Source organism: Lissotriton helveticus, chromosome 1_2, assembly GCF_964261635.1.
Source record: "Lissotriton helveticus chromosome 1_2, aLisHel1.1, whole genome shotgun sequence".
NCBI lineage: Eukaryota > Metazoa > Chordata > Amphibia > Caudata > Salamandridae > Lissotriton > Lissotriton helveticus.
The window spans coordinates 370,839,602-370,857,225 of NC_136058.1; the positions used below are offsets into that span (position 1 = coordinate 370,839,602).

The following is a 17,624-nucleotide window of genomic DNA, read 5'->3' on the forward strand; positions in this document are numbered from 1 at the left end:
CCTGGGGGTCCCCAGGTGGTCCCCCCTGCCCCAACCCCGGACCAGCGGGGAACTTTTGGACCTGGACCTTCTGGAACTGAAGACTGCGTGGTTCAGGTTCAGTGCATTGAGTTGCATTTTGTTATTCTTTGTTCTTGGGGGGGTTAGGGGTGGGATTGTTGGCGCTCTGAACATGGGTGTCGTGGCGGGATGTTTTGGGTTGGGGAGGGAAGTTCGGGGAGTGGCGGCGACGTTGTGTGACGAGTGTGTGTGGAGAGGGCCTTGGTCGATGGTTTTTTTTGTGATTTGTATATGGCTTGGGGAACCGCCTTTGCTGATCCTTGCGTTACCTGGGACTATGGATGCCTCACGGGGCTTGCGGAATGACCGGGCGGGCCTTCTGGGTTGGTTGGGGCTGGGGTTCTTCCCTAGGGTCCCCGTGTTTATCTACCTCCCCTGGGCTTGGCTTGAGGAGCGCGTGTGGGTCCGGTGCGAGCGCCGTGGCTGTTTGGCTGTGAGCATGGCGTGGAGTCTGTATAATCCCTTATGCCTGTCAGCATAGGAACATGGAATGTGAAGGGTCTTAACTCTCCGCAGAAGAGACAGAAACTCTGGAAGTACATCCTAGATCACCATTTGGATGTGGTGGCTCTCCAGGAGACCCACCTGGCTAGGAGGGATGAGTTGAGGCTTCGACATCGGCAGTTCCCCCTTATCTATAGGGCCTCTGCGGCCACAAAGCACAGGGGGGTAGCCCTACTCTTTCGGGCTTCCCTGCATTTTCAGCCCATGGGAATGAGTGTGGATAGGGACGGCCGGTGGCTATTGGTGAAGGGATTGTTACGGGGGCGCTTGTGTACCTTTGCTGTGTTGTATGCCCCTAATGCGGGACAGAATAGCTTTCTGCAGGATCTGTTGGACAAGATGGGGGACTTTGTGGAGGGTCATTTACTTTTGCTAGGCGATTTCAATATGGTGTGGGACAGGGGCCTGGATAGCTCTGGAGGCCGCAGGGCAGACACTGGCGTCTTCTCAGACGATACTAAAAGGCAGTTGGGAGACCTGGGACTGATCGACAGTTGGCGCTTTCTCCACACGCAGACCAGGGATTACACCTTTTTTTCCAACGTACACCACTCGTACTCCCGCATTGATTATATCTTGCTGAGTCAGGCCCTTCGAGGGGACGTACAATTAGCTAGCATTTTTCCACTCTCGTTATCGGATCATAGCCTTGTGGTTCTGGGACTGCACTGGGCCGCCGGGGGGGATGGTTGGCGCAAGTGGTATTTCCCGGCAGCGCTAGTGCGAGATGAGGTGTCGTGTAAGACCCTACGCAAGGCAATTGGTGATTTTTTCCTCCTTAACCCGCCGTCGGACACGTCGGTGTATACCACGTGGGATGCGTGCAAGGCCTCCTTACGGGGCACGTGCCTCGCCCTCAACGCAAATCTGAACAAGCTAAGGCGCGAAGAGAGGGAGGCTCTGGAATTGGAGTTGGCTACCTTAGAGCAGGCCCACAAGGCGAACCCCTCCAGGGTGACCCTTCGCCCCCTGACGGCGGTCCGAGGGAAACTGAGGGCCCATTATAATAACAGGGCGGAATTCACTCTTTTGCGACTTCGACGCACCTCCTACTCCCAGGGCAACAAGATCGGGCGCCATCTTGCCCGGCAACTCCGGGACAAACGCGAGAAGGAATATATCGGGGGCATTCGTGATCCTGCGGGCTCTGTTCTGCATAGAGACGCGGACAAAGCGGCCATTTTCGGGCGCTTTTATGCGGCACTCTACTCAAGCGATGCTCTCCATCCTGACGCACAATCCAGATTCCTGGAAGGCCTATCTCTCCCGCAGGTCTCTAGGGAGTGGAACGAGTCCCTGTCCTCCCCCATCACTCGGGAGGAAGTCTTGGATGCCATTAAAGGCCTGAAGCTGCACAAGGCCCCCGGGCCTGACGGCTACACGGCCCTTTTTTACAAAACGTTTGCCTCTGAAGTGTGCGACTACCTGGTCTCCCTCTTCAACGCAATGGCGATTGACGGCAGGACCACGGATTCTATGGCTGAGGCTTTGATCAGTGTTATTCCCAAACCGGGGAAGGATCCTGCTTTTTGTACGTCCTACCGCCCGATAGCACTTCTCAACCTGGACGCCAAACTGTATTCTTCTATATTGGCGGGCAGGATGCAGGATCTGATGCCTGCCCTGATCCATCCTGATCAATCGGGATTTATTAAGGGCAGACAGACCCACGACAACCTACGTCGCGTCATACACCTCATCGAAAAGGCGGAGCGTTTTCGCATACCCGCGGTGTTAGTAGGGCTCGACGCAGAGAAGGCTTTCGACCGCGTCGACTGGGGGTTTCTGCACCAGATGCTATTGGCCTTCGGCTTCTCGCCTTCTTTCGTGAGGATGATTGAGGCCAATTACAGTGGGCCCACATCCCGTGTACTTATCAATGGCCATAGATCCGCGAGTTTTCGCCACTCCCGAGGGACGCGCCAGGGATGCCCCCTCTCGCCCCTTCTCTTTGCTCTTAGCATTGAGCCATTGGCGTTAGCGGTGCGAGACAACGAGAGGATTCTGGGACTTCCCTTTACGGGCGAGCAGCACAAAATCTCGCTCTTTGCGGACGATGTCTTACTGTCTATCAAGGAGCCGGCGCTGTCGCTGCCGCATGTCCACTCTGTGCTCTCTGCCTACGAGGAAGTCGCGGGATTTAAGGTTAATTTTGATAAATCCTTCATCCTGAACCTGACCCTCTCGGCCGGGGAGGCACAAATGACCAGGCAGCTCACTCCGCTAGCTTGGGCGACGGAATCCTTGCTTTACCTGGGCGTGCGGTTGACTTCCTCCGTGAATGCCCTGTTCCACGCTAATTTCCCTCCGATGCTTTCCTCGATACGGACTGAGCTGGATCGTTGGAAGCCTAAATTCATCTCGTGGCTAGGCAGGATCCACGCCCTTAAAATGGTGCTCCTTCCCAAACTGTTGTATTTATTTCAGGCCTTGCCTATTCCGGTAGGGCTAGACTACTTCCGCCGATTGAAGACCATGATGCTACGGTTTGTCTGGCAGGGAGGCCGAGCACGACTTCCATTCCACGTCCTGAGGCGCCCACGCTTGGAAGGGGGGGTAGGCTTCCCAGACATGCATTTGTATTACAAGGCTGCTCAACTGAGGGTCATCGTGGAGTGGTCCCAACAGGAGTCGGAAAAACATTGGCTCCACATGGATCGTAGCATTGCGGGCCGCTCCATCTGGGATCTGGTCTGGAAGCCTAAGGCAGACCGCCCCAAGAATGCTTACATTAGCACCCCCACGAGTACGGTGCTGAAGGTGTGGGACACGGTAAGCGGTGACGACCGTTGGACCACGTTCCCGTCCCCATTCACCCCGATTCACTTCAATCCGGCCTTCCCCCCGGCCCTCGCGGAGGGTCCCTTCGACGCTTGGAGGAAAGGGGGCTGTAGGGCCCTCACCCACCTGTTCCATGGCGCCGAACCCCTCACTTTCCACAACTGTATGAGGGACTACGATATCCTCCCGACGGAACGCTTTCGGCATCTCCAACTCCTACATTGGGCGACATCGCCTGCCGTGGTAGATGCGGCCACCAGACCCTTGTCACAATTTGAGTCCTTCCTTCTTCGCACTTCTACCATGAGGGGTACGATTTCTTTCCTGTACAAATTGTTATTAGATACTGCCGTGTCTCCACGTCCTCGTTATCAAGACCATTGGGAATCCACTCTGGGGAGGGACATCTCTGCCAACGAATGGCGGGCCCTATGGAGAGATGTGACAGCGAACAATCACTCTACTGACCTCAGAGAAGCACATATGAAACTCGTCTTTGATTGGTACATGTACCCCGCCAAATTACACCGCATATTCCCGGCCACCTCGGATAGGTGCTGGCGGGGCTGTGGGATGCTGGGAGACTTTAAGCATATATGGTGGGATTGCCCCTCCATTCAGCCGTTCTGGGCTGAGATTCTGTCCCACATTAGAGACATTTTGGGTTATCCGGTTCCGAATTCCATGGACTTTGTCCTATTAGGGCTTCGGGATCCACTGCTTGAATACCAGACCAGGGCGGATAAGCGTGTCATGTGGTTGTGTTTGGGTGCGGCCAAGGTGACTCTGGCGGCAGCGTGGAAGTCCCCATCTACCCCGGCTATTTCCTTGTGGCATGCTCGACTGTGGCGTCTGTTGAGCATGGAACGCCTCTCTGACATCTTCCTGGGGAACTACAAGAATTTCATGTACAATTGGGGCTCACTTGTGCGATTTCTGTCCCGAGGTTTGCCCTCGGCTGTATGCCCGTCAACGCTGCGGTCTCTCCATCTTTTCCAAATTTGATTTCCAGGATGTCTGAATTGTTTGGTATGTTTGTTGGTCGCCGCCACTGGGGGGAGGGTGATGTTGGGGAGGGACGAGGGTGGGGGGGAGTTGGGGTAAGTGTCTTTAGTTCTTCCTCCTTGCTGCTCTCTCGCGGCGACTAGCTATGCTTTGGGAGGGCCACTGGGCCGTGAGCGGAGTTCGGGCGGTCTTGTCGACCTGAGGGTGCCTATACTGGACTTGAGCTTCTCATTGCCTGCGGACTATGGAACCATACCGCCCTTCCTCTTTGGATGAGCCCCTCTCCCCCCTTTTTTTGCACCCCCTGTGTGGGGTTTTATGGCGGCATGTCGCCTATCTTTCTTTTTCCTTTCTGTTTCCCCTCTTACTGTCTACCCCCCCTTCTATTTTCAACTGATATATTGCAAAATAAAAATTTTATAAAAAATATCTGAAGCCTCTACCCATAGAATGTATACGTACATGTAGTTGCAAAACCTGTGCTACAAAAAGATGTTCCTGGTGATATGCTCTTCTCAAATATTCAACATTCTGCAAATGTACCTCAATCGATTGTAGAAAAAATAAAAAAAGTGAATTATGAAAATATGTCTAAAACAGGAGTGATAAACATAATTTGTTTTCATATTCAGTTCAAAAACATTGTATGATTTATACTTAAAAGGATTATAACCATTATTATTTGTTTCATTTCTATATATGTCTCTTCCTCTATTATAGCTGTCATTTTGAAAAATGGCCGAAGGGTTACTCGGAGGAGTTATTTTCTGACTTCTTGACCCCCAAAACCTATGTTTTAACACCTATATGAAGTATATAGGTCTCACGATTCCTGAAATATTACATCATCACTGCAACACATCCATAATTTTAAAAAATGTTGTCCAGAAAAATTTGGCCCAGATCAGCAGTCTTCCAAAGCTAAATGTTACAACTAAAACAAGCATCAGGAGTAAAAGGGACATGAACCCTGACACAAACCAAAGCATTTCCGTAACAGCAGATTTACCAGCAGAGATTACAGGAGAACAGAAGTTACTGTCATTATTTCATTACCTCCCAAGATGGTGGAGTTTATAAGAGAATTCATAGGGCATCAATGAAGCAGAATTTCAGATGGAGAAGGTTAGAGCTACATGTCCCATGAATCTTTGTAGAGGTCAGTTGCTCTATAACCCTTTGCAATTAATGACTCACAATACCCAGAAGAGCTATAGAAAGAGGAGTATGGCCCTTTACAACATATGCTTTCTCAACGCATTCCATTACAACACGGTCATTACAATGACCGCGTTGTTTCTATATGATCCATTACATCGCAAGTCGTTTCAACAAGTTGCTGTAGGGGGTACGCTGGATATAAGAATAGTATAATTTACTATTCTAACTCCAGCGTGTGCAACAGTAGGGAAGGTGTTGGAATAGTAAATTATACTATTTCTTATGTTAGGGCACCCCCTACAGCAAGTTGTTGAAACGACTTGCGATGTAATGGATCGCGTAGAAACAAAGCGGTTGTTGTAACGATCGTGTTGTAATGGAAGCGAGTTGTGTTAACAGAGTTGTAAACTCTGTTTCCCTAAAAAGAGCTTGCGGTTGAGGACTGAGGCAGATTATTCCGTCTAGCGATCCTAACAGGTATTTCTGTTGTTTTTCCTGAACATACTCATCCTTGTGAGGTGGTAAGGGTGCTTCCTGTTCTTGCATTCTAAAAGTCTAAGTCTGTGCCTTCTTGACATTAGAGTAAAGATTTATCTACAGGTTACTTTCAAATACATTGCTGATTTTCTGAAAAGCTGTATTTAATTATATTCATTTCCACAAAATGTTTTCTTCTCATTTCCAAATTTCTCAGTTTGAATTCAGGTAAAGCCATAATTGGTGTGAAGGTCACCACAAGAAGTCGTACATTTTGGAGGAGTTAATTATTTGCTGGCTTGATTAAACTGTGAGGACACAGAAGTTACTGCTTAATTAAATCAAGAAATTAACACTTTGTCTTTTTGCTTCCTACAAACTCTGTATTGAAATAACAGATTGGAACAATAATGGAGAAATAACTTTCTTATGTTCATTCCTCTATGATGAAATATACCTGGACAGTTTACCAGAAGTAATTCATTGTTTTAAGAAGAGCGGTGCTTGGAAAAAGTGTTTTCTCATGAAGATTTTCACATTTGGTTTCTTTTGTTTTGTTGTTTTACTAAAATTAACAGGGGGTCAAGTGGAGTCCAAGATGTTTGGTTCTTCCCCTGTGAGGCACAGTTTCTATTTATGTTTTTTTTGGGGTATATGTTTCCACATATAGAGGTACTATTTGTTTGAGTTTGAATAGTATAAACATATGACATCTACTTTTATATTTTTTTAGCATGGTCATTAGACAAGCATAAGGACACACATACTACTTTTGAAAAAGTCTCTTCCACATCCTGGAATTCCAAGAGCATAAATAGTCTTTTGTTTTGTTACAGGTAAAGCTTAAGGTATAGGGAACATATTTATTATGTCAAACAATGTGTGGAGTGATTAATATATGTTGTGCTCATTCCAGGTCTCCCTTCCCAGCTGTTCCATCCCTTTCCTTCCCTCACTTGACCACCTCAAACCTGTATGCATTAATAGCAGACAGAATTGGGGCTATCGAGAGGTGGACCCTATTGTGCATTGCACCAATCCTGAGGGCATTGATCGTCATTGTTACACTAAATTACTTCTCTAATGATCCAAAAACACAAATCAAAAATGAAAATCTCTAGACAACAATTTTTTATTGAACTTATATCAGGGGGCCAAGATTATGTTTCCTCTGGTAACATTTCTGTCCTAATTTAGGCGCTCGGTTTCTGTAAAGCACCACTTAAGTTACACAATTGAAACTACAACAGAGTTCTTCACTCTCAGTGATTTCAACAGTATCCGTAACAGCATATAGTAGCACAGAACCACTCAAGGTGCTTGACTCTCCAGGGCACCCACTGGAACATTCTAGTGTGTAGAGTTGTATTATTTGAAGATTTATTCAAGATGGTTCTATTTGGAGGTATTCCATACTTGAGGAGTTGTATTTTGTGAAATTCCTGAGGTTAAGTTGACAATTTACAAAATTCACTTAGTGGAAGAAGTTCTTAAAACAATAGTGAGCGAAACAGCTTTCTGAATTTACATTTTGTTGGGGAAGCTAGGTGATGCGAAAGAACTGATTGTGGAACAAACCTCATGCAAGACCTTGTTTTGAAAGAAATTTTGAATGGAAAGTTTGTTACTTGCACAAAACTTCAGTGACTGTATTATAATTTCGCACACACCTTGTACCAGTCCTAATAACATGGCCTATGGGAAGTAGACCATAGATCCTTAATGAACAAGTGAATGGATGAATGCACAAATTAAATGTTGATCCAATGCGCATGGATTAACCCCAGGCACATCCCAGCTGCGAGGAGTGTCTGCTCAGAGGATTCATATTGTGTTTGCAGTGCTGTTACCTGAACATAGCAGGAAAGGTACATCTCAGCAGCAGGAAGAGCATGGTGATGAATAGGAGACAGGCAGCAGCCACCAACAGCAGGATCCACCCTGAGGAGAGAGAGAGGGCGTGAGATTGAAGAACAGACTAGAGGAAGAGGTACACATGGTGGGAGGTTCTGGGATTTTCGCGCCTCCCAATGCTAAATAAAGGTCCCTGTGGCGCCCGTCCGCACCCATCAAAGACCGGAGCAGCCTGGGTTGGGCCCCCGCTTTCGCCTTACTCCAGCTTAAGGTACTGTGCCCATCCCCCTTGTTCCTCTGCTGCCTGTTTCCCTTGTCCATGCACTACTGCCCTCCCTATGCTGTCCTTGTGCTGCCTGCTGTCTGTGCGTTGCTGATCCTACTGCACTGTCCCTGTGATGCTTGCTGTCTCTGTCCTATGCTAACACCCCCTGTGGTTTTCCTGCACTGCCTGCTGTCTCTGCGCTTACAGCTTTCCCTGTCCCTACCCTACCACTGCCCCTGCTCTGTCCCCACGCTTCCTACTGTCCTTGCACTGCCTGTGGTTTGTCCCTCCACTGACAGTCTCCCTGCTCTGCCTGCTGTCCCTGTCCATGTGCTGCATACGGTTCCTCTACCTGCGTTGCTGCTCCCCCTGTGCTGACCTGCAATGCCTTTTGCCGCTACCCCTGCACTGCTGCTCCCCCTTTCCCTGCTCTGCCTGATGTCCCTGACCGGCGCTGCCCGTCCCAGTCCCTGAGCTGTCTGCTGTCCCTGAGACTGTGCTTCTGATCCCCCTGCACTCTCCCTGCACTGCCATTTCCCCTGTCGCTGCACTGCCTGTCCCTGACCTCGTGCTGCCAGTCCCAGGTCCTTGCCCGGCACCCAGGGCCACTAGGAACATCGACCAGGACCACTAATGAAGGCCACCACATGAGTGCACTGCCAACGCACTGCTGGTTGGACAACGCCCAGCGCCAAGAACCCTGGTCCTCTCACCAACTGACGGTTCACTGCCAAGGAACTCATGGACCCCGGGTGCGGAAACAAAATCTGTCTCTCCTCCTACCCACGATTCAGCAAAGGACCCTACACCTGCAGAGACTGCCACTTCTTCCTGCACCACCCCTGCCCACAAGACCAAGGACACCCTTCAACTGCTCCACTGCATCCTGCTCAACGGCCGCTCCCTCTGTAAACATGCCATGGAAATCTGGGACACAATCACTACCGTCTCCATGGACGTTGACTTCCTCACCGAAAAGTGGCTCAATCTCTCCTTGAACCCCCACATCACCATCACCACTCCCGCAGGTTACAAGATGATATACCAAGACCGGGCCATCAAACACCGGCAGAGGCATTGCCATCATCTTCAAGGAAACCATCAGATGCACCATCACCAATGACGACCCCATGCCTCTCATAATAATAATAATAATAATCCACATTTGTAAAGCGCACAATCACCCGTAAGGGTCTCTAGGCGCTGGGGGCCGTCGGGAAGATTAAGCGAGCTATTGCCTAGAGTCACATGGTGCTGGGCTAACCTGCCGCCGGAGCCGGGGATCGAACCCTGATCCCCAGATTCCAGCGTCAGTCGCCCTGGCCGCGGCGCCACACCTCATGGAACACCAAACCTTCCTACTAAAAGCTGATGTGAAGACCACGAAAAGAGGCACCATGACCTACAGACTCCCGGGTCCCCGAGCAAGATTCTGCAACCTTATCCCCAACTTCATTGCCTCCCTAGCAATCGACTCTCACCACTACGTCCTACTCAGTGGCCTCAGCTTCCACATCGATGACCCCATTGACAACAACAACCTCCTGGAGAAACTGAACATCGGCCTCACCCAACTGATCATCGAACCCACACACAAAGCCATACACACACTTTACCCCATTTTACCTCCAGCAACAGAATCAAATTCAGACACACCACAGAACTCACCTGGACTGATCACACCGTCGTGCACTTCATGATCACCGATGTCCAGCACACAATCACCAGGTGTCTGATCTCCTCCCACCATAGCTGGAGCCAGGTCACCGAAACTCAGTTGGCACAGGCCCTCACCACCTCCCAACTTGAGGCATCAACAGGCCTCGATCAGGCCGTTCAGACCATTGCAGCCTGGATCCCTGACAGAGTTGCCCCACTGAAACCTACAAAATCCAACAAGGCCTCCAAGCTTGCCAGCTGGTTCACCGCAAAACTCAGGACCATCAAGCGCAACTGCCAGCAACCGGAGAAATAATGGCGTGCCACTAAGAACCTTGCCAACCAAGCAGCTCACAAAACAACCATCAGCAAATATCACCAGCACATAAAGGAAGCCCAAGAAAGCAACCATCGCCTGCCGCTTCAACTCAACGACCAACCCCCAAAAAAACTCTTCAAAATAGTCAAAGAATTCTCCAACACAACAGCCACAGAGAACACCATCCACCCCTCCCAAGAACTCTGCAGCACTCTCTCAGACTACTTCCTCAGCACGATACCCAACATCTACAACAATTTCAACCTCCAACCTGCCACCCTCAACGCTAACAACCTCAACCAACCAGCAAACATCAGCCAAGCCACTACCAACTGGTCTGCACTTTCTGCCCTGACCCGGTACAAAAGGGGGTGGTAATGGACGGAGCATCTGAACCAATCAAACACTCACACCCAGTCAAAAGATCTGGGTTTAATCCATCACCATTCTTCAGTCCACTCTGCCACCCCAGTTCAGACATGGCTATATGCAAATCAGTCTGACCCTGTGCCTCATGGGAACAGTCCAGCCCAAACGGCCAAGCCATGCCTTCCCTGGACCGGAAACAAGCTTCCGAGGACCGGTTTCTGGCATTACAGCCGTCTTCAGCCCGGCTTGCTTGAATCCAGTGGCAAAGTGAGCAAGGGACTCACGTCTGAGCATACCCTGCCACACTTATGGCGGCCAAAAGCGGTACAAAAGGGGGTGGCAATGGACGGAGCATCTGAACCAATCAAACACTCACACCCAGTCAAAAGATCTGGGTTTAATCCAGCACCGTTCTTTAGCCCACTCTGCCACCCCAGTTCAGACATGGCTATATGCAAATCAGTCTGACCCTGTGCCTCATGGGAACATTCCAGCCCGAACTGCCAAGCCATGCCTTCCCTTGCTTTCTGCCCTGACCACCTCAGCCATCATGTCTTCCATCCACTCCGGGGCACCTACGCACCCCTGCCTGCATCCCTTCTACAACTCCAAACCAACTTCTGCAGTGCTATGACCAATGTAGGTAAATGGATGAGAAACATCTGCCTCCAACTCAACGCCGGCAAAACTGAAGTATTGATCTTTGGGAATAACACCTCTGCATGGGACCACAGCTGGTGGCCTTCAGAACTCGGACATACACCCACACCGACCAAGCATGCACGCAATCTCTGCACCATCCGGTGACCATGAAATGACAAGTCAACGCAGTTGCCTCCTCCTGCTTCCACACACTTTGCATGCTTCGAAGAATCTTCAGATGGATCCCAACCAACACCAGAAAGACCGTCACTCAGGCCCTCATCACCAGCTGCCTATACTACAGCAACGCGCTCTAAGTCAACATCTCTACCCAGCTCCTCAGAAGACTCCAGACAATACAGAATGCTGCAGCCAGACTCGTCCTGGATCTCTCCAAACAAACCCACAGCGCCCCCGCCGGAGAGACCTCCACTGGGTCCCCATGCAGAAGAGATGCCAGTTCAAGGTCCTCACGCATGCCTACAAAGCCTCCATGACCTAGGACCTTCCTAAATGAACCATTAGCTAAAGTTTCACCAACCCTTAGACACTTGTGCTCCTCTTCACTCGCCCATGCACACACACCCTGCATCCATCACAGTGGTGACCACTCCTTCTCCCACATCGCTGCCGAGACCTGGAACGACCTCCCCCTCGAGCTCCGCACTGCCTCCTCACTGGCAGACCTCAGAAAGAGACTCAAGACCTGGCTTTTCGATGGAGACTCAGCGCCCAGATATCCCTAGGGGTGACAGAGTTGCGCTTTACATCGGCTGTTTAATTTGATTTGATGACCTGGAGGAAGGCATTATTTATCCTAAGGGTAGCAGCTGCTCCCCTGACTGCACGCTGCAATTAGATATACACCGATCATTTGTGGCCTGTAGGAATGCACTGTTTATCCTAAGGGTAGCAGCTGCTACCCTGACCCCATGCTCGATTAGAGATACACTGATCATTTATGACCTGGAGGATGGCATTATTTATCCTAAGGGTAGTAGCTGACACTCCTGACTCGATACTACGATTAGAGATACACCGATCACTTAGCACCTTGAAAAGGCAATTTTTTCCCCTAGATATCCCTAGGGGTGACAGAGTTGCGCTTTACATATGCTGTTTAATTTGATTTGATGACCTGGAGGAAGGCATTATTTATCCTAAGGGTAGCAACTGCACCCTGACATCACGCTGCAGTTAGAGATACACCAATCATTTGTGGCCTGGAGAAAGGCATTTTTTATCCTAAGGGTAGCAGTTGCTACACTGACTGCACAATGCGATTAGAGATACACCGATCATTTATGAGCTGGAGGAGACCAATACTTACCTTAAGGGTAGTAGCTGACACTCCTGACTCGATACTACGATTAGAGATACACCGATCACTTAGCACCTTGAAGAGGCAATTTTTTTTCCTAGAGGTAGAAGCTGCTACCTTGTCTGCAGGCTGCGATTTGTGATACACTGATTATTTATGACCTGTACGAGGAATTACTTACCCTAGGAGTAGCAGATGTTACCCTGACTGCACGCTGCAATTAGAGATACACTGATTATTTATGACCTGTACGAGGGATTACCTACCTTAGGAGTAGCAGATGCTGCCCTGACTACATGCTGCGATTAGAGATACACTGATCATTTATGACCTGTACGAGGGATTACTTACCCTAGGAGTAGCAGATGCTGCCCTGACTACACGCTGCGATTAGAGATAAACTGATCATTTATGACCTGTACGAGGGATTACTTACCCTAGGAGTAGCTGACTGCAGTCTGACATGCAAGCTCCGGTTTTGATCTTACCAGAGAAGGAGACCAATTATGAAAGCTCCAGCTAGCACCACTATGGAACCATTCACAAATACCCTAGCTCGCATCATAACGGACAAGGACATTTTTCACGGAAGCTCTGGCTTGCACTGTATCAGTCAAGGGAACCATCCAACAAGCTGTAGCTTGCACCATACACGACAAAGAAACTATTCATGAAAGCTCCACTTTACACCATTCCTGACAAAGTAGCCTTTCACCATACCAGTCAAGGAAACCAATGACATTAGCTCTGGCATGCACCATACTTGACAAGGGAATCATTCATACTCTCCTGCTTGCACCTTATTGAACAAGGGAACCTTTTGCACAAGCTCTGGCATGTACCATACCAGTCAAGGGAACCAATGACACAAGCTTCAGCTAGCACCATACCAGTCAAGAGAACCCATGACACAAGCTCCGGCTACCACCATACCTGACAGGGATACCAATGACACAAGCTCCGGCAAGCACAATACCAGGAAAGGGAACCAATGACACAAGCACCGGCTACCACCATACCTGACAAGGGAGCCATTCACACAAGCTTTGGCATTCACCGTACCTGACAGGGGAACCAATGACACAAACTCCAGCTAGCACCATACCTGACAGGGAACCAATGACACAAGCTCTTGCATGTACCATACCTGAAAGGGAACCAATGACACAAGCTCCGGCATGCACCATACCAGTCAAGGGAACCAATGACACAAGCTCCAGCTAGCACCATACCTGACAAGGAAGCCATTCACATAAGCTTTGGCATGCACCATGCCTGACAAGGGAACCAATGACACAAGCTCCGGCATGGACCATACCTGACAAGGGAACCAATGACACAAGCTATGGCATGCACCATACCTGACAAGGGAACCAATGACACAAGCTCTGGCTTTCACCATACCTGACAAGGGAACCAATGACCAAGCTCCGGCAAGCACAATACCTGACAGGTGAACCAATGACACAAGCTCCGACTATCACCATACCTGACAAGGAAGCCAATGACAGAAGCTCTGGCTAGCACCATACCTGACAGGGCAACCAATGACACAGCTCTGGCTAGCACCATACCTGACAGGGCAACTAATAACACAAGCTCTGGCTAGCACCATACCTGACAAGGGAACCAATGGCACAAGCTCTGGCTTGCACCATACCTGACAAGGGAGCCATTCACACAAGCTTTGGGATGCACCATACCTGACAGGGGAACCAATGACACAAGCTCCGGCAAGCACAATACCTGACAGGTGAACCAATGACACAAGCTCCGGCTATCACCATACCTGACAAGGAAGCCAATGACAGAAGCTCTGGCTAGCACCATACCTGACAGGGGAACCAATGACACAAGTTCTGGCTAGCACCATACCTGACAAGGGAGCCATTCACACAAGCTTTGGGATGCACCATACCTGACAAGGTAACCAATGACCCAAACTCTGACATGCACCATACCTGGCAAGGGAGGGAACCAATGACACACGCTCTGGCTAGCACCATACCTGAAAAGCGAACCAATGACAGAAGCTCTGGGATGGACCATACCAGTTAAAGGAACCAATGACAAGCTCCGGCATGCACCATGTCTGACAAGGGAACCAATGACACAAGCTCTGGCACGCACCATACCTGACTGCTGGAACAATTTATACTCTCCTTCTTGCACCTTATTGAACCAGGCAGCTGCTTGCACAAGCTTTGGCATGCACCATACCAGTCAAGGGAAACAATGACACAAGCTCCGGCTAGCACCATACCTCTCCTGCTTGAATACGTGAGCCATTCACACAAGCTCTGGGTTGAAGATTAGCAGACAAGGTGACAATTTGCACAAGCTCCTGCTTGCACTGTATAGGACAAGGGAAACATTCACACAAGCTACAGCTTCAACCATATCAGAACAGGTGACCATTCATGCCAGCTCCGGCTAGCACCATACCTGGTAAGGGAATCATTCACTCATGCTCCGGCCTGCACCACACCTGAAAAGAAAATCATTAACACACGTTCTGGAATGCAGCATGCCAGTCACAGGAATCTATGATGGAAGTTCAGGCTTGCACCATACAGGACAAGAGAACTATTCATGCAGTTTATGACTTGCACCACACATGACAAGAGAATCATTCACACATGATCCTGAATGCACCATACCGAACAAGGGAACCTTTCACACAAACTCTGCCTTGCACCGTACAAGACAGGGCAACCCTTCACTCAAGCTCCTGCTTGCACCGTACAGGACAAGGAAACAATTCATGAAAGCCCTGACTTGCACCGTACCGGACTAGGGAACTATTCACGGAAGCTCTGACTTGCACCATACCTGTCAAGAGAACTATTCATGGAAGTTCTGACTTGCACAATACAGGACAAGGGAACTATACACTGAAATCTGTCTTGCACCATACCGGACAAGGCAACCCTATACTCAAGCTCCTGCTTGCACTGTACAGGACAAGAGAACCATTCACACAAGCTCCAGCTTAAACCATACTAGATCAGGTGACCATTCATGCCAGCTCTGGCTAGCACCATACCTGACAAGGGAACCATTAATGCACACTGCGGCCTACACCACACCTGAAAAGAAAATCCTTCACACAGATCAGGCTTGCACCATACTGGACAAGGGAACTATTCGCACAGGCTGTGACTTGCACCATATAGGACAAGGGAACCGTTCACACATGTTCCTACATGCACCATACAGAACAAGGGAACTATTCACACAAGCTCAGGCTTGCACCATACAGTACATGGCAACCCTTCTCTCAAGCTCTTGCTTACACCGTACAGGACAGGGAAACAATTCATGCAAGCTCTGAATTGTACCATACCAGACTAGGGAACTATTCACAGACGTTCTGACTTGCACCATACCGGAGAAAGGAACTAGTCACACAAACTCTGACTTCCACCACACAGTACAAGGGAACCAAGTCAACAAACTCTATCTTTCTCCTTATCGGACCATCAACCCATTCACCCAATCTATGGCTTGCACTATACCGACAGGCAGCCATTTACACAGGAAATTTTGAATATGAGACTAGTGACTGTGAGAATAAGTTGAAGAAGCAGTGTCACCCTTATGGCAGCCAAATATGACATGGTTATATAGTAGTAACTGAAGAGCTGAGACCTGGAGATAGTGAGCACTACCAGTGCTGGTTGTGGGCAATTCCAGGAGTGGCAGTGCCCCCACACACATGATTTACAAATTAAACACTGGGTAGAAGTAAAGATGTGAGGAAAATCTCTGATGACAGCAGTAGAGTACTCTTTTTCTGAACCCATGATGACCATCCTTAGGGGCACATGTGTGCCTTAAACGAGCCATAACATACCATAAACAGGAGTCCCTGTTGCAGAATGGCACGGCAACAAAAAGGAACTCAAGCCGAGCACCAACAGCCTTTCAGACCGCTAGCACCATACCTGACAGGGCAACTAATAACGCAAGCTCTGGCTAGCACCATACCTGACAAGGGAACCAATGGCACAAGCTCTGGCTTGCACCATACCTGACAAGGGAGCCATTCACACAAGCTTTGGGATGCACCATACCTGACAGGGGAACCAATGACACAAGCTCCGGCAAGCACAATACCTGACAGGTGAACCAATGACACAAGCTCCGGCTATCACCATACCTGACAAGGAAGCCAATGACAGAAGCTCTGGCTAGCACCATACCTGACAGGGGAACCAATGACACAAGTTCTGGCTAGCACCATACCTGACAAGGGAGCCATTCACACAAGCTTTGGGATGCACCATACCTGACAAGGTAACCAATGACCCAAACTCTGACATGCACCATACCTGGCAAGGGAGGGAACCAATGACACACGCTCTGGCTAGCACCATACCTGAAAAGCGAACCAATGACAGAAGCTCTGGGATGGACCATACCAGTTAAAGGAACCAATGACAAGCTCCGGCATGCACCATGCCTGACAAGGGAACCAATGACACAAGCTCTGGCACGCACCATACCTGACTGCTGGAACAATTTATACTCTCCTTCTTACACCTTATTGAACCAGGCAGCTGCTTGCACAAGCTTTGGCATGCACCATACCAGTCAAGGGAAACAATGACACAAGCTCCGGCTAGCACCATACCTCTCCTGCTTGAATACGTGAGCCATTCACACAAGCTCTGGGTTGAAGATTAGCAGACAAGGTGACAATTTGCACAAGCTCCTGCTTGCACTGTATAGGACAAGGGAAACATTCACACAAGCTACAGCTTCAACCATATCAGAACAGGTGACCATTCATGCCAGCTCCGGCTAGCACCATACCTGGTAAGGGAATCATTCACTCATGCTCCGGCCTGCACCACACCTGAAAAGAAAATCATTAACACACGTTCTGGAATGCAGCATGCCAGTCACAGGAATCTATGATGGAAGTTCAGGCTTGCACCATACAGGACAAGAGAACTATTCATGCAGTTTATGACTTGCACCACACATGACAAGAGAATCATTCACACATGATCCTGAATGCACCATACCGAACAAGGGAACCTTTCACACAAACTCTGCCTTGCACCGTACAAGACAGGGCAACCCTTCACTCAAGCTCCTGCTTGCACCGTACAGGACAAGGAAACAATTCATGAAAGCCCTGACTTGCACAGTACCGGAGTAGGGAACTATTCACGGAAGCTCTGACTTGCACCATACCT

General features: G+C 49.3%; 1 protein-coding gene across 1 annotated transcript in view; it reads right to left on the minus strand.

Annotated features, from left to right (window-relative positions):
* MPL (MPL proto-oncogene, thrombopoietin receptor) overlaps positions 1-17,624 on the minus strand; it is a 285,621-nt gene that overhangs the window by 51,821 nt on the left and 216,176 nt on the right. The window contains exon 10 of the mRNA XM_078673533.1: positions 7,839-7,929. Coding sequence (XP_078529659.1) covers positions 7,839-7,929 — 91 coding nt within the window. The remainder of the gene's footprint in view (positions 1-7,838; positions 7,930-17,624) is intronic.